The 25,431-nt window shown below is 40.9% G+C and overlaps 1 protein-coding gene across 1 annotated transcript in view; it reads right to left on the minus strand.

Moving 5' to 3' along the window:
* LOC102261050 (antigen WC1.1-like) overlaps positions 1–13,371 on the minus strand; it is a 39,157-nt gene extending 25,786 nt beyond the window's left edge. The window contains exons 1-2 of the mRNA XM_014536243.1: positions 13,232–13,371; positions 2,098–2,282 (exon numbers count right to left, since the gene is read on the minus strand). Of these exons, the coding sequence (XP_014391729.1) occupies positions 2,098–2,146 (49 nt within the window). The 5' untranslated portion in view covers positions 2,147–2,282; positions 13,232–13,371. The remainder of the gene's footprint in view (positions 1–2,097; positions 2,283–13,231) is intronic.
* Positions 13,372–25,431: the final 12,060 nt, after the last annotated feature.

A 25,431-nucleotide genomic window follows, 5' to 3' on the forward strand; every position in this document is an offset into this window, starting at 1 on the left:
TCCAGGCACATGCCTGGGTTGCAGGCTCAATCCCCAGTGGGGGGTGTGCAGGAGGCAGCCAATCAATGATTGTCTCTCATCATTGATGTTTCTATCTCTCTCTCCCTCTTCCTTCCTCTCTGAAATCAATAAAAATATATTTATTTCTCTCAATTTTTATCTGCCACACATTTATAATAATATAAAATTTTTTAAAAAAGAATGAACACTAAGAACAGAAATCAATGAAATAAAAAGCAAATACACAATAAAAAAATATCAACAGAGTCACCCTGGCCAGTGTGCTCAGTGGTTAGATCATTGGCCAGTGCACTGCTGGGTCTCAGGTTGGATTTCCCAGTCAAGGGCAGGTTCCTGGGTGGCAGGTTCAACCCCAACCTGGGATGGGGCATGTTCGGGAGGAACCAATCAATGTGTCTCTCTCACATTAATGTTTCTCCCTCTCTCTCTCTCTCTCTCTCTCTCTCTCTCTCCCTCCCTCCCTCTCTCCCATTCCTCCCTCCCTTCCATTCTCTATAGAAATCAATGGAAAAAATATCTTCACTCCTCAGGTGAGGATTAAAAAACTAGAAATAAATTTTAAAATATCAACAGAGTCAATTGATGATTCTTCTTAAAAGAATAATAAAACTGGTATTTCTTTAGCAAAACAAATCAATAAAAGTGAGAGAACACACAAATTAATATTATCAGAAATGAAAAGAGGGATATCATTATAGATCCTACTAATGCAGTGTTTTATGTTCACTGCAACATTATTCTCAATAGCCAAGATATGGAAGCAACCTAGATGTCCATCGATAGATAAATGGATAAAGAAGATGTATAATATGTAATGGAATGTTATGTAGCAATAAAAAAAAGAATGAAATCTTGCCATTTATAACAGCATGGATAGACCTAGAGGGTCTTATGCTAAGTGAAATAAGTCAAACAGAGAAAAACAAATACTATATGGCTTCACTTACGTGTGGAATCTGAAAACAAAACATAACATAACTTAACAAAAACAGACTCATAGAAATAGAGACCAAAGGAATGGTTACCAGAGGGGAGTGATGAGGGGGATGGATGAAAACTGTGAAGGGGAATATAGTCAATAATATTGTGAGAAGTTTGCACAGTGAGGACTTCCGGGCAAGATGGCAGCCTAGGTAAACATAGTACTTGCTTCCTCCCACAATCACGTCAAAATTACAACTAAACTACAGAAAAATCATCATTCAGAATCATCTGAAATCTGACTGAATGAAAGTCCTACAACTAGGGAATTAGAAGCCACATCAAGACTGGTAGGAGGGGTAGCAATACGTAGGGGCTGATTTCACACCCATGTGTGGCGGATAAAAATTGGGAGAAATATCTAGGCTGCAGTACACAAATGAAATCCCCTTATGCTTTTTGCTTGTGTACTCCACCCTGACCCCCAATATAAGTCATTTGTCTATAAGTTTTTACTCTCTCTCTCTCTCTCCCTCTCTCAACCCCCCACCTGCTTGTTAAGCCTATTTCCTTGGTATTTTCCCATGTGGCCCCCTTATGGAATTAAGTGACTCTGTCTCTCTAGGACTTGGAAGTATAAAAACTTTGTTTTCCTGTGCCTCTTTCACATCCCCTCTTGTGGCTACACCTGATTGACCATCTCATGAAAGACTACAAATAGCTACTATGATCAGACAAATTCATACAGGTACAACCCAGTAGTTGTACCTATAGGAAACTTTTGATCCCACCTCCCTATTTCTCATGACACACCACAGGGATGAAAAGTTCTGTGATCTGTAGGTATGGACTATTTACTGTCCAGGGCTAAACATGCTTCTTTGAATACTAATGCTCTAGGAATCACTGTATAACTGGAACCTTCTCCCATGAATGCTCTACTAGTAAAGGCTGTGATCCTTAGAATGAGACTCAGGCTATTCCTGCTGGGGATCCCCTGCCAGACAAGACAGGCTTACCTGAGCAGGCAACTCCAACATCCAAGGTATGGGAATAGTCAAGTTCATGATAGTTTCGAACCATAGAACGAATACAGTCATTGATTTTCAATTCTGTCCCTTTGCAAAAAAGATATGAATGCCAAATGGGCCCTACCCCTGATCCGAAATAAACCCCTCTGGAAGCAGCAACAGCAACTCCACATTCCAGCTGTCTGCACACCACAGCTGCATCCTTCAGGTTCCAGTCAAAATCATTCACTGTGCCCCATATTCCTTGGTACTTCACTTCCACTCTCCCCTCACAGCGGTGGCCTCCACTCGTCAGCCTCAGGTCTGCAGCTGCAAGAGAGACATAGACACAGAACACATGACACAGCAGAGATTTTAGGAGACCATACAGTGGTGTATGTTTAGTATTAAAAACCTAGATCTCTGGGAGAGTTCCAAAGGTCAAGATGGCAGAGTATGTAAACACTATTCTCACCACCTCCCATGACCACATCAAAATTACAACTAAACTGTAATAAGTAAAAGTAGAATTACTCAGAAGAAAAAAATAGTTATCTAGGGTTTCAAAAATATCTCTATATATAGCATTTGTTTATTTCTGTGGTGTAAATACAGGGTGAGACAAAAGTAGGTTTACAGTTGTTCATATGGAAAATAATATAATAGTTAATAAATAATAATAGGAGAATAAACTGTTTCACAACTATAAACATACTTTTGCCCAACCCTGTATTCCCACTGTGACCAGTTTTAAGCTATCAATGTGGCATCACTAAGTACAGAGTTGGAAAGAGATGCACACAATTATTTCTCACCAGCTAGTAAGACCAAGCTCCAGGCACCCCACTGAGGATAGGCCTTTAGAGGATCAGGATGCTGTTGTCTCAATAGATAATGCCTAAGGCTGGTAGGGGCCAAAGTTCACCATCTCAGTTACAGTTAATGGCCCACCAGGCCAGTGGAGGCATCTTCCCTCCCCTCTGGCCCACAGGGAGCGCTCTCATCTAGCTTTGGAACAGAGGAGTGTGTTAAGCAGCCTCTAAAACATCCTGATTATTCCTATTTCCTTGCATTCACACCCTCACATAACCTTCCTCACTCTTGATTGTGGGATGAACCCAGTAACATGCATCCAACAAGTGGAATTTGGCAAAATCGATGAGCTGTCACTAAGAAATTGGTTTCAAGAGGACTCTGGTTTCTCTCTTTTTGATCTATCTTACTCTCTTATTTGCTTGCTGCAATGAAGCCAGCTGCCATATTGTGAGCTGTGTATGGAGAAACCTCCATGACAAAGAACTGAGGGAGGCTTCCAGCCAATAGCCAGCAAGGGACTGAGGTTCTATTAAACCGTTCACCAAGGTCTAAATCAGTGGTTCTCAACCTTCCTAATGCCACGACCCTTTAATACAGTTCCTCATGTTGTGGTGACCCCCAACCATAAAATTATTTTCGTTGCTACTTCATAACTGTAATTTTGCTACTGTTATGAGTCGTAATGTAAATATCTGATATGCTATATTTGTTTCCCGATGGTCGAGACCCACAGGTTGAGAACTGCTGGTCTAAATGCTGCCAATTAACTAGGTGAATAAGTTTGGTAGTATTCACTCCCAGAATACCCTTAAGATGATTGTAGCCTTGTGATAGAGCATAAGTCAGAGGACCCAGATAAGCCATGCCCAGATTCCTCGCCCACAGAAACTATGAGATAGTAGATACTAGATTCTTGCTCACTAAGCTGCCATGTTTGGCAGTAATTTGTTGCCATATAGTCTGCAGTATTTTGCTATGGCAGCCCACCTGAGCAGACTAATACACAAGGATTCTTTTCAAATTCAGCATCTTTCCAGATGTTTCCCTTTTTGATGCACCACTTCTATTTTTCCAGAATGAAAGCATATGGACCCAAGCAGAGACCTGAGCAGTGAGAATGGATACCACAGGGACTGAGCACTGATTACATTATAAGAAAAAAAATTCTCATTTTGGTGACCGTAATTCAAAGCTAATAGAGATGATTCTAGGGCCTCAGCAAAGCAGGAATCTAAGGTACTGAATGAGAAACAGATATGAAAAGATAGAGAAAGTTTAGGTCCCTATTTCAGGTAGCATCAAGGTTACAGAATTGGTCACTCAGGAAGAAGTCTTATTTGGATGAAGCAATTAAGCCACTTATATAAGTCTCCAGGTTGTCCACCCTGCTGTTTCCTCGCTTTGGTGGGAACCCCTCAATTAGTTATATATTGCTGTGCAGCAAATTACATTTTACTAAAACTGTGTTTTACCAAAGACAAAGAGAGAATTTTTAAAGCAGCATCGTGAATGTACCACATACACCTTCTTAGACCTAAACCTGGACCTCTCAAATTTTCAGTTGCTTCAGCCCTGTTCTGGACCAGAGTCACCTCACCACTGAGAGTTCAGTTTAGAAATTACTCTTACATTGTCTGCTGCATTCTTGACTGCAAAATAAAATCTGCTCAAGTCAAAAAATAAATATGTATTATTAATATATATACTCCACCTTGTAGGATTGTTGTGCACTCAAATGAGTTCATATAAGTGAATGTAGTATCAGTATCTGGTGGTAGTAGTTGCAGTTGTAGTAGTAGTAGTGGTAGTATAGTAATAGTAGTGGTCTAAAGAGTTCCAATAGAAATTGTAACAAAAATGACAAACATCCAAAGATAAAAAGTACAAATGTCATGAGCAAGTAATTCACAAATAAAGGATTAAATTAGCGAAGATATGCCAGTTTTTGCCTAACATACACCAGTTTGGGCTAAGATTTTAAAATGTGATAAAAACCCAATGCTGGTGAAGGTATGTGAAAACTAATATTCTCATCCAACATTATTTGGAATAAAATTTAGTGCAAACATTTCTGGTGGGCAATTAATCTCTATGTATCAAAAGCCTTAAAGGTATTCAGAGCCTAAAGAACAGCAATTTCACTTTTAAAATGTTATTGAGAAAAATAATCATGGAGAGTCCTTATATGTAAATACAAGGAAGTTGAACAACTTCTTTTCATAACTTCAAAAATGAAAACAACTAAATACCCACACAAGTGATCACATGAATATATTGCATGTTGGTCATATAAATAAATGATTGAAAATAATTAAATTTTCCATATTATCCTTGTAATATAATATATTTTTGTAATAGAATAAAATGTTTTAGTGTAGAAAAGAAGAATAGTTAATGGTCTAGAAAGATGTGCAAAATATATTGTCAATTTTAAAAAACAGATTACCAAATAATGTAAACCAAATAACCAAATTATGCAGTCTTTGGGAGTTTATGTTTTTGTGTATTATGGCATAAAGTGTGTTTGAAGGCATAATTTCTTGCCAATGCCCATCATGGATTTCACTGTGGAGACTCCTGTAATGTATGCCCAGCTCAGAAATCATCAAATGCTCAAAAAGGCCAGGACTACTGTTTTACAAGGAGCAAGTCCAATGTCATATGAAGTTGAAGAATAAATTTCTAGTAGGATAGCTGCTTACCTTGGAAAAATGTCCTTGCTGTCCTAACCGGTTTGGCTCAGTGGATAGAGCATCGGCCTGTGGACTGAAGGGTCCCAGGTTCAATTCCGGTCAAGGGCATGTACCTTGGTTGCGGCACATCCCCAGTGGGGAGTGTGCAGGAGGCAGCTGATCGATGTTTCTCTCTCATCGATGTTTCTAACTCTCTATCCCTCTCCCTTCCTCTCTGTAAAGAATCAATAAAATATATTTTTTAAATGTTCTTGCTTCTTAAGTAACTAAGTAAATTTCCTATAGTTTTTCTCGTAATAAGAGGTGTCCTTTTATCGAAACACCCATTGTCTCTCCTCTACATGGGATCAAAACCTACCTCTCCACTTCAGAGCCATCAAGAGAAGAATCTTCACTAGCATCTGGCCAACACTCAAGGAGCAGACACTTAAAGGGATGAGGTTTCCCCAGGAGAGTTATGGGACTGAGAGACTGAACTCTAGGAGGAAGACAATGAGCATTGAGAGGAGACAGAGCTGTGCACCATCTCAACCTGGATCAGTACCCAGGCTGAAGGCTAGATTTGCTGCAACCCTATCCCTGATGCCTGCAGTCCTCTGGCTCAGTGGAAGCCAGTTTGCAGGGAGGGACAATAGAACCCGTAAGAGAGAAAATGCATCCTATAGAATTCACAACACATCCTAGGGAGTGGGTGTGAACCTCAACAAGTCAGGGAACAATTCACAAGAACTGGGGAAGGAATTCGGGAAACTTTACATAACTGATGCTGGGTATCTCTAAGCAAGAGATCCCCTCTCCTGGCTGCAGAGTCCTCTGTTCTACAGCAGACACCCGGTAGGAATAGGTGAGTCAGGAAGCAAATTCTCTCACAGAGCCCAGTGCTGGGCAAACACTGTAGTCAAACAGAGAGGAGGCTGTGGGATTGAAGGAGAGCAGCCAGAAAGAAAGCAAGCAGGTGCAAGATTATCTATGATCTGGTTACATACAGTTTACGTGACACCCCAACAGTGTGGGCACTGTGTATTCCACACACCAACTGACTCAGTCACTTCTCGGATGCTATGTTCCTCTCACACATCCATCACATCCACTACACACTCACACCCACTTCCCTGTCTCTCTCTCTCTCTCTCTCTCTTTCTCTCTCTCTCTCTCTCTCTCTCTATACATAAATACATAAAATATAGAAATCCTCACGGGCAGCCCTCTCCAAAGCAAGCAAATGCAGTATGGAAGGAACAGCCCAGAGGCCCAGCTGAGTCAATCTCTAGTCCTTCCCAGACACTGGGAGCCACTGGCACAAAACAGATACTCCTTAAAAACAAGGAGGCATGGGAGAGGACTAAAATCGACTCACCTTAGTCTGCAACTATCATTTCTTTGAAAAACCGGCCACTGCCCTAGCCAGTTTGGCTCAATGGATAAAGCGTGCCACTGCCCTAGCCGGTTTGGCTCAATGGATAAAGCGTTGGCCTGCGGACTGAAGGGTCCCAGGTTTGATTCCAGTCAAGGGGCACATGCCCGGATTGTGGGCTCGATTCCCAGCAAGGGGCGTGCAGGAGGCAGCAGATCAATAATTCTCATCATTGATGTTCCTATCTCTCTCTCCCTCTCCATTCCTCTCTGAAATCAATAAAAATATATATTTTTTTTAAATCTAGTAGTCTTTGAAAAAAAAAAAACCTGCCACTATGACCAATTGAAACCCCACAGGAGAAGAACCAATATTTATAATCATCGTGTTTCCCTTTTGGTCAAAAAACATGGTCTCCCTTGAGGCTTTAGCTCCATAACTCCTGGGACCTTTCCCTTTGCCAAGGTGTCAACTCACTGTTGATCCCAGGAAAGAGGTAACTCTTACCTTGAGAATGCAGCACAGTACTGAGGAGAAAACAGAGTCCCTGAGGAGAGAGATGTCCATTCAAAGCCATCCTAACTCCTGTGCCATCAAAATCACAGTCCCAGCTGCAAAATAACCCTGTGCGGAGGCATCAGGGTACCGACGAAGGTCTTCAACAATGGGAGGGGAATGTACACACACATACACTCACATCCTCCCTACTGATAGCCAATAGAGAGAGCTTTTGCCATTTCAGATGCTATCAGAGACTTCATCTGCCACCTTCTGAAGCTCAAACACCAATTAGATTCTGAATCTTCAATATCTCCTTATATGAGCAGCATGGCCCTTTGACATCATGTTTCCTTAGGTCCCTGAGAACTAGGCCCCCATGATCACGGCTGGGGTAGAAAAGTTGCATCAAAAAGCCACTCTCCACCAACAGTCTTGGCTGATCTCTGCAGACTGAGATCTTTCAGGGCTCATGGTGCTGCAATCAGTTACCCTTTGGCCCATGCGAGGACGTCTTTGTTGTAATCAAACATTGTTCTTCCCTGTGACTGAGCTCAAGCCTGAAGCAGAGAACCACAAGAAGGCTTGAAATATGAGACTACTTATCAGGCCAGCAGAAAATGAGGACCTCAGCATAGGAATTCACAGGTGAATGTGGAGGGGTGAGAGGGGAAGCGCCAAGTTGAGGAGGTGTGATTATTGGTCTTTCTCCCTTTTCCTAGTGATCTGGAGACTGGGGACTTGGAACAGAGGCGCTCATAATAACAATGGGTCTTCGACAGGATCTAACTTTTTCTCATCGGAGATCTTTCTTAGCCCCTAAGACCACTCTGTCCAGCCCACACAAGTCACCTGGGACTAAATTCTCCAGAGGGGCTGTAATCTCCAGGGTATTTACCGACCAGATCTCCTCCTTGCTATGCAGCTGCCCAGGGCCAGCAGTCCTGCCCTGAGAGCCGGATGGTGCTCAGGGGTCAGAAAGTGCATCAGCCAACTGACTGATCTACTTGCACAATTTTTCTTCCTGGATCCACCCTCCCACCCTTTTGGAATCTTTCTGAATTCATAGCTTGGTGTAGCATAAAGTTTAGCCCCAAGTCCATCTTATCCTTGCTATCCCTAATATATGTACTCATTCTCTTTTCATAATTAATGGTTTTACTGTGAGTCACACCAGAGAAAGGAACAAGGGAAGATAGAAATTTATATCTTATGATGTAAATTTTACTGAGGTAAAATTCATGAGTTACCAGGCATAGCATATAACACACCATCAGCTAGCATTTACTAAGCATTTACTCTACACCATTGCCTTTAAGCACTGTGCTGTGGCTGGGAATAAAACAGTGAGCAAGACAGACTCTGTCCCTGGGCTCATGGGACAGTGAGCTGCTGGAAAAAGACATATATATAATTGTTTAACAACATATATGAAAAGGCTATAAAGAAAAAATACCGCCCTAGCAAGTTTGGCTCAGTGGATAGAGCGTCAGCCTGCGGACTGAAGGGTCCTGGGTTCAATTCCGGTCAGGGGTACATGCTCTGGTTGCCAGCTCAATCCCCAGTGAGGGTTGGGCAGGAGGCAGCTAATCAATGATTCTCTCTCATCATTGATGTTTCTATCTTTCTCTCCCTCTCCCTTCTTCTCTGAAATCAATAAAAATATATTTTTTAAAAAGAAAAAATACCATGTTTATTATATGAAGAGGAATTGCAAGAAGGTTGAACACAGCCAAGGGAAGCTTCTTTGGGGAAGGGATATTTAAGCTGATACTTGATGGAGTTGGAGTTTACCAAGAAGTTCAAGACCATCAACTCACACCCACTACCCCTCCCTAGACCCTGTCACTCATGGTAACAACTCCTTTTCTGAATTTTTACATATTGAAATTCTATTGTTCTATTTCTCACTCTTATTTTGACCATACCTATCCTTCAACTGTTCAATATCTGTACTCCCTTAGATCTCTTGTTCTGCTTGAGATAGAACACATTAAGAATTGGAGAAAGAATTTGATAGATCCTCCCTTCCCCGCAACTGGTGGGCGGAGTATGACATAACCTGCAGCCCGGAAATACCTGAGTGACTAACCATGTACCTTATATGGACTATACATTGAACCACCAATCCACACCTGCCAAATACCCTAAGCTCTTGTTCCTATATGGACCATACATTAAGCCAGCGATTCTCAACCTGTGGGTTTCGACCCCTTTGGGGGTCGAATGACCCTTTCACAGGGGTCGCCTAAGATTATCGGAAAACACATATATAATTACATATTGTTTTTGTGATTAATCACTATGCTTTAATTATGTTCAATTTGTAACAATGAAATTGGGGGTCACCACAATACGAGAAACTATATTAAAGGGTCGCAATATTAGGAAGGTTGAGAACCACTGCTTAAGCCACCAATCAGCACGTGCCGAGTACACTAAGCCCCCGTTCCTTCCCATACCTCCCCTCAACACGTGTTCCCCTCTGCACGTGTTGCTGTCCTCCCGTTGCGAGACAGCCCGGCAGGTCTCTCTCCCCTGATAAAGCCTGTAATCCTCGTTTTCGGCTCCTGACTGGTCTCACAGAATTAAAGATTAGATTATCAAAAGATGTATTTGAGTTGACTGGGGTAAAATATCTACAGCCAGTTATGGTGGGGGGGAGGGGTGCCTAAAGTCTGAAATAACTACGCTGATGTTGTTGAACTTATTAGGACTGGTGAACCAGAACAAGAGGGACAGGGAAGCTACCACAAAAAGTGACGCTACTTTGTTACTACTATGTTCATTTTTCTCTGTGATTCATGACTTCCCATAGACAAATGCTTTGGTGCAGTAATGGGAATGGAGAGTCAGAAAGTTCCAGGCAGGAGGAGCCTCAAAAAAGGGAGAAAACACATGAAACTCTCAGGTGGAGACAGAAACCACTCCAGAGGATAAAGACAGCTCTAGAATCTGTACAATCTGACCAGAAAGGAAAAAAAAATAGATAACCAATGGAAGTCTACCTAATGAAAGCAAAATGCTACTTCTCTACAGCTGGCAGACTAAGAGTGAAATGAACTCAGTCAAGCTGATTCACTGATACCTTCCATTGTCAATAGGAGCACTATTAGGAGAAGCTGTCCCTTCATCCACTTGGCAGGCATACAAAAAATAAAAGAAGCTGTCTGTCAAGCCAAGTTTCAAACTCACTGCTTTTCTTCCCTTCAGGTTTATTTGATGCTATTTCAAAAGCATGTAGAATCTTTGTACTCCAGCCAACAGGTTGACAACACAATCTTCTTACTCTAGCTCACCCTCCCTGGATTTTTTTTTTCCCTCACTGTCACCACAAAGTATGCATAGAACCTTGACATTGTATCTATTCTCACTTCAGCGCTCAGGCACAAAAGGTGCCCAAATCCTCCTTTACAAAAATCCTTCTCTCTGGATATCATGATCTCTTTAATATACATAATCTGCTTAAAGGGGCCAAGTGCCATGGAACCAAGTCTAATATATTTCCTTTGCAAATTCTGTATTTAGTAGTCTAGCTTCAGAATGTCATGTCTATTACACTTTGACATCTTGATGGAAACTTCAGTTTTAACATTCTACTCCAGAAGCATGAAAGAGCTATCACAGGCAGCAGTGGAACTGTCTATGCAAGCATTGTTTAAGCCAGAGAATGCCCTTTCTGGCCAATGTGATGATCTGGAATCCTGAGAGGCATATGATACTGTCTCGTTGGAAAGGAAGGTACATCATCCAAAGATGGGCTTGTCAGCCTGCAGAGCTCGAAGCATTAAACCTTCCAACTAAATATCCAACTTCCCCTGTTTATTCAGTAGGATTTCAGTCATTTCCTTCCAACCCCTCCTCCATGTACCCTTGTGGGTTATGATTAGGAGATGCTTTAGTCATATTCAAATGATATCCAGCCCATCTGACAGTTGCATTTCCCAGTGTAAATTAATAAAAATGGCATTCTGATTTAAATTTCAAATTGTTTTCTGAAAAGTTGCCGTTAGTAAACATCTCTAAAGTAAGAACATATTAACAGTTAGCTTATTTAATGGTAATAATTTACCGATAATTATCAGACAGGAAAAAGAATAAAAGAATGAGGATAAGGAGGATGGTGGAAAGGAAAATTCCATATCTTCATTTTCATATAATTAATGTTAACATAAAAATCTTTTCACATAAATTTTGTCTGCAGTTCAGATTATTAACTTGTGATAGATATCCAGAGAGGGGATTGTTATTACATATGCAGAAAAGGAATTTATTAGTAATCAAGTGGAAAAAAATAGTAAGTTTTTTGCTATATTGCCATGTAGTACCTGGAAATCTATCTATTCTCCTCTGAATCGCTCAACCTTCTTGAAGAAGGAGAAAAGAAAAATAATAAACCTATCTCCTTCATCTCATTCTGGGTGACTGCCTCTTCCAGGAGTGGCTGGAGTGGGAAGTGTTTAAGGCAAAGAAGGCTCAGGTATTGATGACTTCCCCAAACCTCTCCCTTGCCCACTACTAGAACTGACTACCAGCCCTTAGCTAACGTAGGCATGGGATCTTTACATAGTCCTTAATGGATTCTATATATTTGAATTCCAAATATATAAATTATTAATTTTTACAAAGAAATTTCAGGGTCAAATTGTAATCCACTTATTGCACCAGTGTACTTGTCCAATGTGTGACAGGGTCAGCTTGTACCTGGGAGTTGCTTGTCTGAGATCAGAAATTCCAGGTTGCCAGTGTGCAGTTTATAGGATTGCCACAAGATGGCAGACTGGGAATGACAAATTCCTGGAAGCTAAAGTAGCCAAGTAAAATTTTATTACTTGTGTGTTTTTTAATTACAATTAATATCTATTTCATATTTAAACATCCTAAAATGGTCCATTGAGTAATATATTAGAATTTTAACTACAAAAGAAATTAATGAAGGCAGAAATATAAACACTAAAGAAATAGATTAGGTAGATGTGATCATCAGTTGATGATGGTGGTGATGGTGATAGGTAGGTAGATAGATATGGATAGATAAACAAATAGATACAACAGCTATATAATGGTCTTTTAAAATATCCTAGATTCCTTTTACTTTATTGCATTTCATCCAGTCACCAAATGATGCTTTAGGGGATAAAGAGATTGTTATTACAGGAAATAAAGGAAAAGGAGCTGACATTCAACTCTGGCCTTTCAAAAATAGGATTTTTGGGTCCCAAGAATAAAATAATTTTGAAAGACTAAGGTTTTCTAAATTTCAAATTGTTCCTCTTTATATACTGAGAATTTGATTTGGTAGGACTCAGAACACAATTTTATTATAACCCATAGGTAGGGAAGATGCAAAATATAATTTTATGGAACTGCCCAAACAGAAAGGGAAAAGATAAAGTCTTTTGTTATTGGTGGCAAAGGAGAGGCATGTGAAACAGAAAAGAGAAGGGGACAGACGGTACCTAAAACCATTGCCTTCTTAGATCTGAGGCCAAGAGGGAAGGTGGTGGCAAGAATGAAAGCCCAGGTGGGTTGAGGGGAAAGCCCAGTGCAGAAGGGCATATGCCCAATTTAGCCACTGTGCCTTATTCTGGTTTCCATTGATCAGAGCAGCTCCCAGATGCTCTCCAGAAAGTAGCCCTGGGATAGGTATAGAGAGTGAGAAGGGAAGTAAGGGTATGCAAGGCATGGTCCCACCTCAAAATTTGAGGTTATTAACTCATGCTACCACCCCATTCTTCATGCCTCCACAAGCTCAGTGTTTCCATAATACATCTCTGCAATGCACACAAGCCAATGTTTAAGCTTGTGGTCCCCTCACCTTGGTCCTCAATGTTTAAGCACACAGATGTGGGAAGGAAACATTCTGTGACACCCCCATCCCCAAAGTCCCCACCAGAGTTCAGAGCCCCGTCCCACACCTGAAGTTTTCAGTGGGACAAACACTGAGGGCAGCTGTGAGTCATTCCACAGCCTTGCCACATTCCCCACTAAAAGGACCCATGTCAGCAGATACAAGTTCTCAGTTTCTGCCATGCCCATTATTTCTTCTTGAGACTTGGGTCAATTAAAAGGAAGAAAAAAGAAACAGTTGAACACATGCATCTAATACTTACCTATTAATTTTCTAAGAACCGCTTACTCATGCCTAAGCCCCATAGCACTAAATGAACCCTGTCTTCTTCTATATCTGTAATCTTAACATATTAATGATAATAACTGATTCTAAATATCAGAACCAGAATTCAAACTCAGGTGCTAAAGCTAGGATCAGGATCTGCTGGATCACTTAGTCAAGATGCCATCCTCCCTCTGTGGCACAGATTTATCATTCTTACCCAGTTCTGGGCTCTACACCATCACTAGAAACCATTCACCCAGACCCCTAGAACATAGGATATGCTTGCTGGAATCCAGCCACCCATTCCCAAAGGATGACATAGGCATGCATTTAGTGTAACCAGTCACATTTAGTCTCGCTTACCTCAGCATTGAGATCTCATAGGTAAAACACTGTTACGGGCTTCAGATCCAGCGGTTCTCAACCTGTGGGTCGTGACCCCTTTAGGGGTCGAACGACCCTTTCACAGGGTTCGCCTAAGACCATCGGAAAACACATATATAATGACATATTGTTTTTGTGATTAATCACTATGCTTTAATTATGTTCAATTTGTAACAATGAAATTGGGGGTCACCACAACATGAGGAACTGTATTAAAGGGTCGCAATATTAGGAAGGTTGAGAACCATTGTATAGGGATTGATGGGCTAGAAAGAAAGGTCTCAACTCAGGGCTGGCATGCTGTCTCCAAGCAGCACCCTATATTCCAGAGTTGGGGGTACAATGTCAACATGGACTAACACACCCTCCAATAAAGACAAGATCTTCTTCAAAACATAAGAAATATCAATGTACAATCTCATAAAAGATGAAAGGGAGGAAGGTTTTACAGAAGACACCAACCCAGCTGGGTCCCACAATGAACCTGAGAGGCTGCAATGCAGTGATCAAGAGAACAGACTCAGGAGGCAGACTGCCTGGTCTTGACTCACAGCTCTGCACATACTGTATCTGTGACCTTGAACGGTTTCTTAAAACTCTCTGTGCCTTGGTTGCTTCATCTATAAAATGAGGGTGACAATCATGCCTAGATATTAGGGTTTTGGTGAGGATTAAATGAGTTGGATTTACCAAGTTACAGCATAAATGCTGAATAGTGGTTGTAGAGAAGTCGTATTAGGTCATCTTTCTCCATCTCATCTCAGGAATCACAAGACTCTAGAATATTAAATTACATTCTGTTACCTATAGCCTTGTTGGGAACCTGTCAGAAATCTATCATGGAACTATAGTGGTGCCTTGGTGGTATGATAATGGTGCCACTCAAAGTTGTGAGCTTTTTGCAATTGATCTCTCTCTCTCTCTCTCTCTCTCGTTGCCATTCTACTGATTATGAAATCCTCCCTTAGTATCTGCAACCCTTTCATGAGCTCATTTGTTTACTTGCCAATTTTACTTTATAAGCTCTATATGTTCTTAGCAGAAGTCCTATGTCTAATTCACTTCTATAGCCTCAATGGCTGGCTATTTAAAAATTCCAAATGTCTATTGATTGGATGAATGAGTGAATGAATGGCACTCTGCTAAGTGTTTTACACAGGTCATTTCAATTAAAAAGAACTGTTTTGAGAACATTATTCAACTTTATCTTATGAGGACTTAATATTGCAATAGAAGATATATCATTTAATATAATTATTATAGCATTAATGGCTATTATATTAATGTATTTAATATAATACAGTAAATTCCAATTTACAAAAATAAATGCAGACCCATTCCCAGGGCAGTGATGAGACAGCCAATTTTAAAAACATGCAAATGCTACAGGTTTCTTTGTGTATCCAAAGATACAGAAAACAAACCACAACATACTGCCAGGTAAAAGCATGAAGCCTCTTGTGCTATCTATCAGATATGACTAAGTGGGCAGGATGTTTATGTATTTATCATTTGGCACATTTTCAGTTAAAACCACACATGACTGTAACAGGAAGAAAATTCTGTTATACAAATATTTTGGTTCTGAATAAGAAATGCAGAAGTAAAGAGCAGGAAGAATTCTGTTCCTTTACTTAGCCCATAACTAGTAAATTGGCCTTCTGGATTGTAACACAATACAATATATTACAACAATATTGTAACATAGCATTTTCCTTCCCAATTTACCCATAAGAAAGTGGGGGTTTAAGAGGTCAAGTAACCTCTTCTCTGGAGAAGTTAATAATTAAACATCCTTGCTCGAGGAACAGTTTCTTAAGACCTACCAGAAACAGAGTGACCAAAACACAAAATATTCCTTAGGAATTAAAAAAGATCTATATAGCCCAGCCGGTTTGGATCAGTGGTTGAGCGTCGACCTATGAACCAGGAGGTCACGGTTCAATTCCCAGTCAGGGCACATGCCCAGGCTCGATCCCCAGTGGGGGTTGTGCAAGAGGCAGCTGATGGGTGGTTCTCTCTCATTATTGATGTTTCTGTCTCTCTCTCCCTATCCCTTCCTCTCTGAAATCAATAAAAATATTTTTTAAAGATCTATAAGCTATTAAAAAGAAATTATTAATTGAACTATTTCACAAAAGCATGGAAGATCCACCTCACTAATCTGTGTTCCTTGTGGATGGTACAGGGTTAGCAAAGGTTCTTCTACCAAAGCCCACTTCATCACAAGGGCATGAAAGAACAAGGTCATGAGCTGGTTCAGGTTCATCCCATCATCCTTGTTCAGCCTTTTGCAGACTTTTACTAGCAACAGCTAGCAAAGAGCTTGGCACTGGATAGGCCTCATTCTTTTCTCCACAAGTCCAGTGTGTAATGCCCAGAGACCAGACCAGATCAAACCTACTAAATCAAAGACAAACAGATACTAAGTGCGGAGCATGCAGACCAAGGACCTTTTCCCCACTGCCATTAGGGTAGTAAAAAGCCCCTTCATTGAAGAACCGTCTTTGGGAGGAGAAACAGAGGAAATGGCTCCTGAAAAAGAGAAAAACCAGCAGGGAGTTGGAACCAATTACTGGTGAAGTATCTATTACGCTGAGCCTGAGCTAAGTTGAAGAAGACATTTAAATGGAAGAGTCTGCTGAAACCGGTTTGGCTCAGTGGATAGAGCGTCGGCCTGCGGACTGAAGGGTCCCAGGTTCGATTCTGGTCAAGGGCATGTACCTGGGTTGTGGGCACATCCCCTAGTGGGAGATGTGCAGGAGGCAGCTGATCGATGTTTCTAACTATCTATCTCTCTCCCTTCCTCTCTGTAAAAAATCAATAAAATGTATTTTTTTAAAAAATAAAAAATAAATAAATGGAAGAGTCTGCTCTAGTCAGTTTGGCTCAGTGGGTAGAGCGTCAGCCTGCAGTTTGATTCTGGTCAAGGGCACATACCTTGGTTGCAGGCTCCTCCACGGCCCAGGCCCTGGTCAGGGCTTGTGCAGGAGGCAACCAATCAATCGATGTTTCTGTCTTTCCCTCTCTCTTCCACTCTCTCTAAAAATCAATGGAAAAATATCCTCAGGTGAGGATTAACAAAACAAAATACATTTTTTTAATGGAAGAGTCTGAGTTAACTTTTTTCATTTTATACCAGTCTGTGCTGGCAGTCATGCTCCCATTACCCCGCTTTTGTCTCTTAGCATCTTAACCTTAATTCTTAAGCATCCCCTCTTTCCTCTGGGTTAGTCAATCCATCATCTTTGATTTTATTTTTATCTTTCCATCATTTTTATACTAATGAAAAAGGCCTTTGGATAAGAAACAATTTCATTGAATTCCTTCTTTTTCTCAATCCAAGAAAATGGCACATTGAAACTATATGCCCTGTGAGCACCGTGCTAGGGCCCCTCTCAAGGCCTTGGAAGAGGCTGGTGCATGAGAGGCCAAGATGCTTAAGCTTCATGAGCTTCATGATTAATCCACTTCTGATCAGAGGTTATAATTAGCAACTCCAGAGGAATCTGAGTTCTTGTAGGAGGCAATTCTTAACCCACTTAAATCCAAGGTTGGTGTCAACACAGTTTGCTCTCTAGCCCAGAAGACAGTTCAAGTCAAAATAAAAGAAGAGCAGAATTCGGTCAGCTGATCCAACATTTCCCTTCTATGGCCGGTTCTCAAAATTCAAAGCTAGTTGTTCCCACACTGGCACTGTTGCACATGGAGCTTTGGTGCAGCTTAGTCCTGCCTGCAGACCTGCTTGAAAATACAGTAAAAAAAAAAAAATTGTTTTTCCCTTTAACATCTAAAAAGTCTGTGAACAGATTATTTTTTTCCTTATCATTGAATCTTTCCCCATTTGGGCATGCTAACTAAGGCCACTGCAAGCTACAGGCATCTTCTGAGGCCCTATAAGGACCTCAGATTAGTGTAAAGTCTACTCCTATGTGCCTCCTTTATATCCCATTTTACCTATTGGTCTTCCATACTTTCTTCTGATTTTTTTTCTTCCCTTCTCACTGTAAAGGCTACATCTGCTACATTACCTAAGCTAATGCAGTAACATGCTTGTGGATGAACATTTCATTTCATTTTTGAATGATTAATTCAAAACTTTGATGCCTGAAATTTTTTAACTCATTTATTTATATACCACTTAATCTCCTAAACTAGATTATGAAGAAAATGGCTCTGTACTTCCAATGTCTACAACTTAATAGATGCTCAACTAATATTTATTGAACAAAAAAATGGCACTGGGCTAGACATTTAAGAGAAATTATCTTAAGTAAGAACTATTTTGAGAACATTATGTAGGTAACTGATATTTTATTGTCAAAGGATTTTGGCAATTAATAAAGCCATTTCAATTTTCACAACAGAAGCAGCTTATCACCAACAAATATACAACACATGCTACAAATCTCTCTGTCTCCAAAGATACACAAGACAGACCACAACATACTAACAGACCATGTGGCCTCTTATTAAGTCTTAATCAGACCTGACAGAGGAATCAGGATATTTATATATGTATGTATCATTTGGCTGCTTTTCAACTAAAACCACACAGGAATATAAAAGGGAGAAATGAGAAAGCACTGCAGCACTGTCTATATGACGTAAGGATGGAGATGAGGTGCAGAGAGAGTTGTTTTGCTTAAGAACGCAGCTTAATTAGTCTTTCACATTGTGAAAGGAGAGCCTCTGGACCTGACCTTGAAGGACGCTGTAGCAACCAAGACAATTAAATTGTTCTGCACAATACAGTCAATTCCCAGTAAGGGTAACAACGGACAGAGGGAAGAGGCGCCAGCAGGTCATGTTGCAGGGACAGGATATGTTTGTGACTAACATATTTCTATGAGGATTTTCCCAGGAGATTCAGTGGCTCAAAAAGTATGGTCCCCTTGGTCTGCTGTCCGAAAATGGGAAAAGTTAATCATTCAAAAATGAAATGAAATGTCCATCCACAAACATGTTACTACATTAGCTCAGGTAATGTAGCAGATGTAGCCTTTACAGTAAGAAGGAAAGAAAAAAATCAAAAGAAAGCATGGAAGATCAAGAAACAGGGACTTCTATGCATCCATCCAAGTAAGACTCTGTAGAGACTAAGGCAACCTTATAGAAAAGTTAGTCATTGGTTTGCTTCATCCTCTGGAGCAATGCTTATTCATAGATGCTCATGATCAACTATAAGAAGTTTGGGTTCTTTTTGACAATGGCTTTCCAAATGTTCGAAGGCATAGTGGGTGGTAAGGCTTTTTCACACAGGCTTTTCCAAGACTGGTAAACTGTAATATAGTAACAAGAAACCAGCTTAGCCCGGCTGGTGTGGCTCAGTGATTGAGCATCAATCTATGAATCAGGACATCGCTGGTTCAATTCCCAGTCAGGGCACATGCCTGAGTTGCAGGCTTGATCCCCAGTGAGGGGTGTGCAGGAGGCAGCCAATCAATGATTCTCTCTCATCATGCTGTTTCTATCTCTCTCTCCCTTTCTCTCTGAAATCAATAAAAATATATTAAAAAATAAAAAGAAACCAGCTTAGTCTGATCAAAGCACTCAATAGAAAAGAACACACCACCAAACTGTTAGCAGAATGGGACTTGAGGCTGGGGCTGGGGGAGAGGGTGTCTGGAAGATTTAGCACAAACAATTATGATGCTAAGTCCCTTGAAGCTCTCAAGATCGTTGAGCAATCTTATAACCATTGTTTTAGAATCAATTACTTCAGCCAATTCAGTGAGCCCCTTCTTTGCTTATATGAGTTTTCCATTGCTGCTATAACACAAATTAACACAAATTTATTATCTGAAAGTTCTACAGGTCAGATCCGAAATGGATCTTACAGGACTAAATCCCAGGTCTAGTTCTTTCTGGAGACAGTATATTTCCTTGCTTTTTCCTTCCAGAGGCCACCTGCTTTCTTTAGCTCATGGTTCCCCAGCAATAATCACATCACTCTCACCATGAATTGGTCACTGATTCTGACTATATACCACATCTTATAAGACAGAATGCTAACCCCTCAAGAGGTTGACACTCAGTTAAATCTATAATTGAGGCTTCAACAGACCATTTCATAATTCTACCATGTCAGCTACTTCTGAGTGATGAAATGATACATAATAAAACCAGTGAATACTATGGGCATAAACACATAGCCTGGCTGTTTTTGCTGTGCAATGAATTCCTAGTACAGAAGAATTAAGATACCATCATGGTAAACAAGAAATTATATAAATCCAAGAATGATAGTGCAAGCAGATATATTTTGCACAAATACGTATCCAGAATAAGTGTCTATTACAGTGAGGAAAATAATCACACCCTTATATATGATGGAAGAAACTAACATAATCAGCCTGCTAACAAATGGCTGGTTGGTCTCCAAAAACATGGTGTAATACTGGGAATAAAGCTTTGGGCTCTGCAACTGATAGGCTTGCTACTCACCAAAAGTGCACACAGATCACCCCAAATGAGGAAAAGTCCAATTGCTGAGCCCATTCATAATTTCTAGTCTTTATACTATGACCATTTTATTCATAAGTCCAATGAGCAAGCACTGAAATAGCCTGGGAAAGCTGTTGATTGGCATCCACAGAGCATGCTACCTCCTCAAGATGATTTTTGAGTACCACCTTCATGATAGATGACCTCTGGCAATCATTCCCATGGAACACAAATATCTTTACACTTTGTGCCCTTACATGTACTTGACCTACATATCTCTTCTCCATTTCCTTTGTCAACCCTTCCATCTTGTTCTTTCCAAGGTCCTAAACATCAATCCAAGCCATTCCCTGTGAATCAGTATAGATCCATAACTTCTGACCTTCCCTCTGGAATTATCCTATATAATAAAAGGGGAATATGCAAATTGACCCTAGAACTACCGGGAACGACTAGTCGCTATGATGTGCACTGACCACCAGGGGGGCAGACGCTCAACACAGGAACTGCCCCCTGGTGGTCAGTGCACTTCCACAGGGGGAGCGCTGCTCAGCCAGAAGCCAACTCATGGCTGGCCAATGCAGCAGTGGTGGAGGGAGCCTCTCCCACCTCTGTGGCAGCACTAAGGATGTCCAACTGTGGCTTAGGCCTGCTTCCCCTCCCCTCCCCCGCTCAGGTAGACATCCTCTGAGAGGGCACAGGCCGAGCTGAGAGATACCCGCCCCCAGTGCATGAATTTTCATGCACCTGGCCTCTAGTATGTAATAATTCATCTATTCTTCACAACAATCCTATGAGATTTTTTTTTTAGCATCCCTATTCTACAAAGAGGAAAATCAAGTTATATAACTCATCCAAGGTCACCCAACTAGCAAATATGGCATTGTGAAGCCAGCTACTCTGACTCCTGAGTCTATGCTCTTAATCACCACTCCTGAGCAATCTTGGGTAAATGGGGTGGGAAACAGACTAAATAATGGAGATGACAAGCAAAACTGTTGGTTGCTATTAAGGTCCTTTGGCGCCATCTGCTGTTGACCTAACGTTGGCCATAGCAAATGGATTCCCAAATAGTTTTTTCTTCCTCCTACTGAACCATCTGAATATGTTTTCTTCTTCTGTTGGATCATTTATCAAAACAAAGAGATTGAGAGTAATTCATTCTCACTTAAACTAAAAGAAACCAGTGCCTTGAACTGGTTGATTAAACTAAGAAGGAGTAAAAGGCAAACTCACCTCTCCAAGTTTGTGCTTGGTTTTAACGTGATCCAAACACTTAGAATAGCCTTGGCTTTGAGAACCATCAGAACGTAAGGTAAGTTCAAATATATAACAGTGGTAGTAGTAGTTTTTGCTGCGTAGCAGCAGCTGCCAGATGTTGTTAGTGGAATCAGCACATTAATTTTTTTGAACTGATGAAGCCTATGTAGTCAAACTTAGAGGAAAAGCTGTTTAAGCTCTGTCTTCTTGGAATTTTTCAAAATTATTTAAAAATATTATCAAGTTAGATATTAACCCAATTTGTTTCTTTCTTTGTGACATTTGAGATTAAGCAGGGATTTGGGGATGAGTTTCCAGATTGCTAGAAAATTTTGACTAGAGTAGAGCTTAGAGGGGGAAAAAAAGGTATGGCCCCAGGTGGCAGCCCTTCTTCAAAACAAGAGACCCATTGGCCTAAAGGGTCGAATAAATGTGTGATTTGCTAGAAATCCAAGGACAGGCAGTGTGTTTTATCCTGAAATTGTGGGTGTTTTATCCTGAAATTGTGAGTGGGTTTTTTTACCCCCTGGATCATCTATTTCTTTTCATTAAAATACAAGGCTGTCATGTAATGTCTAGTGCAGGGGTGGGCAAACTTTTTGACTCGAGGGCCACAATGGGTTCTTAAACTGGACCGGAGGGCCGGAACAAAAGCATGGAGTGTTTGTGTGAACTAATATAAATTCAAAGTAAACATCATTACATAAAAGGGTACGGTCTTTTTTTTTTTTAGTTTTATTCATTTCAAACGGGCCGGATCTGGCCCGCGGGCCGTAGTTTGCCCACGGCTGGTCTAGTGTGACCAAACTTTCATCTCTTTTTTGAACAAGTGAGGATTTGTTTTCCTATATGAAAGCCTAAGAGCACTGAATCATGGTGAGTAAGGGAACCCAAGATGATGTCAGGATCCCAAAGGACTCCAGCTTTTTGAATCAGAAGCCATGTCTGCAGAGGCTGTAAATTTCTGGAGAAAAGAAATAGGCAGATTGAATAAAAAAAAAAGTTGTGTAATTTCCACTGTACACTTGCCTTAGAAATAAAGTTATTACCTTTGCCATTATTTAAGGGCATATAATGTATGTACATGAGTGTTTAAATAATTTTATTTCATTAATATTTAAATGTAATAATTTAATGTCTTTATAAAATGGTTTTCTTAACCTTAGACATTAGTACACATTATGCAGACTACAAAGGTACCCCACATACACAATCTAAGTAAAAAAAATTTTTTTGGTGTTAATCCTCACCTAAGGATATTTTTCATTGATTTTCTTTCTTTCTTTCTTTCTTTTTTTTTTTTTTTTTTTTTTTTTTAGAGAAAGAGAGTGGAAGGGAGGGAGGGAGACAGAAACATTGATGTGAGAAACACATCAATTGGTTGCCTCCCGCATCACCCAACCAGGTCAGGGATGGAGCCTGCAACCAAGGTACGTACCTTTGACTATACACTGAGCCAAACAGGCTAAGGCCTAAGTAAAGTTTTAAGATGCCACATTTCTCTGATGAGTTCGTATTATCAACAATAATTATACCCTGTAGTGTCTGTCCATTAGCAGAGCCCTCCAGAAAAGTACCCTTTCTCTCGTGAATATGGGAAATCTCTGTATCTCCCTCTCAATTTTTGTTGGAAACCTAAAACTGCTCTAAACATTTAAATTTTTAAAAACAATCATTTTCTAATGTTTTAAGTAAGTGGAGAGGAGCCTCAAGGAGACAATGCCCGTACATGCACTACTTAGAAAAGAGGGTGCCTTGGCATGCTTACATCCTCGTCTAGTAGGCTTGACAGTATTGTGAAAATGGCCCACCAGCAACCAGAGTTTGGGACTATAAAGACGTCCTATCAAACAAATTGTCTTCACACACCAAGCAGGCTTTCCATCATTTCACCTCCTATCAGTTTACCTGTAGAGGGAGAATGGTCTAGTCATATTGAATTGAGCACTCAGACATCTGCCAGTTACATTTCTTCCTGTAAATAGAAAAACTTGGGAGGGAGGGTGGGGAGTTAAATTGTTTCTTAAAGTTGCAGAATATATGCAACTCAGATTACATAGAAAAAAACAAGGTTACTCTGTACAGATTTGTATCATACAGGAACAAATGCCTGGCAATCCATAGTTTTGCAGCCTTACTCCCTCTTCTTTATTTACAGTCTCGCTTTAGGTAAACATACCCAGTCTCAGGACTTTAAATATCACCTATATAAAGGACATAACTTTATCTAGATAGCCCTGACGTACCCCTAAGACTTAATGATCTACTTAAAATATCTACTTGGGAGATCTCTACCTCCAATCTAATGTATTCAGTATGGAACTTTGTTTTCCTTCCCAAACCTGCTCCATCCACTATTTTTCCCTCTCAGTTGAGGGCAATACCATTCTTGCAATTGCTCAGGCTGGGAATCATCCTTCATTTCTTTCCCTTACCCTCTGCAGCCAATCCAGCAGCAAGTTCCAGCAGTTGAAACGTGTGTGTGTGTGTGTGTGTGTGTGTGTGTACTAGAAGCCCGATGCACAAAATTCATGCAGGAGTAGGCCTTCCTTCCCCGCTGCCAGCACCGACTTCCCTCTGGCACCCAGGACCCGGGTTTCCCTCGCAGCCCTGGCTTCTTCCAGAAGGTTGTCCGGATGGACGTCTGGTCTAATTAGTATATTACACTTTTATTATTGTAGATGTGTGTGTGTGTGTGTGTGTGTGTGTATGTATGTATATGTATAGATAGATAGATAGATAGATAGACAGACAGACAGACATACATACATACATACATACATACATACATACATACATACATATACTGAATTCATCCAACCTTCTCTGGCTCCATACTCTCCATCCATTCCCTCCACTCCATGTCCACACTACACTAAGCCACTAACATCCCTTACCTGGCTTACTCCAGGATCTTCCAAACTGGCCCACCTGCTTCAGTTCCAACCCAGCCTCCACACCCTCCATGATCCATTCTTTACGCTGCAGCAACTAAATCACATCACATCACTTTTCTGCTCAAAACACTCCAGTGATTTCTTGTGGAACTTAGAATAAAATTCAAACTCTTTACCATAATGGAAAAGAGCCTCCCTGCCATGGCTCCTGACCACCTGCCGACCCTCTCTCCTGCTATTCCTCTCCACCCCAGCCTTCTTCCTGTGGGATTGCAGAGCTTTTAACCTCACATCAGTCTTCCCACTTGCCCCTGGGACCAGAACTCCCCATAGCTGGCTCCTCCCTTTCACTCAGATCACCTCATGACAAAGACCTTTTCCTGACTTTATCTAATGTTGTCTCCCCAAACCCTCCCCTTTACTCTCCTGTGCAATGTGCCATTTTGATATTTTCAAAACACATGAATAACTGAAATGTTCATATATACTTATTCTGTCTCTCCCCCTAGTATGTAAGCCATAAAAGCAGGGACCCTGTCTGCCTTGCTAATTGTAACCCTGGTGCCTGACAGGGACTCAATAAATACTGGCTGGATTTGATTTGGGTTCAAGGGGCACTTGGCACTGACTATGCAAGAAAAGTATCCTCTTGGATGCCGTCATGCCACCAAACGCAGGCAAGGCAGACAGACCTGGAGACTTCATTTAAACCAGAAGTTAGCTAAGCTTTCAAGCCATTTACTCGGCCACTTTCTTCCTTCTTATATTCCCACATATCAAAATTGCTGCCTCAGCCTGCCCAGCCGACTCCCAGGCCTGGGGCTTCATACTGACCAGTCCTCAGAGCCCCGGTCTCCAGCTGCCTGGAGATCACCCAGGTGGTGGCCACAGACACCCTCCTCCCTCGTGGTGTTTTATTTTCTTTCCTCTGAAAGGTATTACACATGCACTAAAAAAAAAATTGGGATATGACAAAAAGGGGGAAATTCTCACACTTTTACCATATTAGAAT

This window comes from Myotis brandtii, unplaced genomic scaffold (genome assembly GCF_000412655.1).
Source record: "Myotis brandtii unplaced genomic scaffold, ASM41265v1 scaffold1579, whole genome shotgun sequence".
Classification (NCBI taxonomy): Eukaryota; Metazoa; Chordata; class Mammalia; order Chiroptera; family Vespertilionidae; genus Myotis; species Myotis brandtii.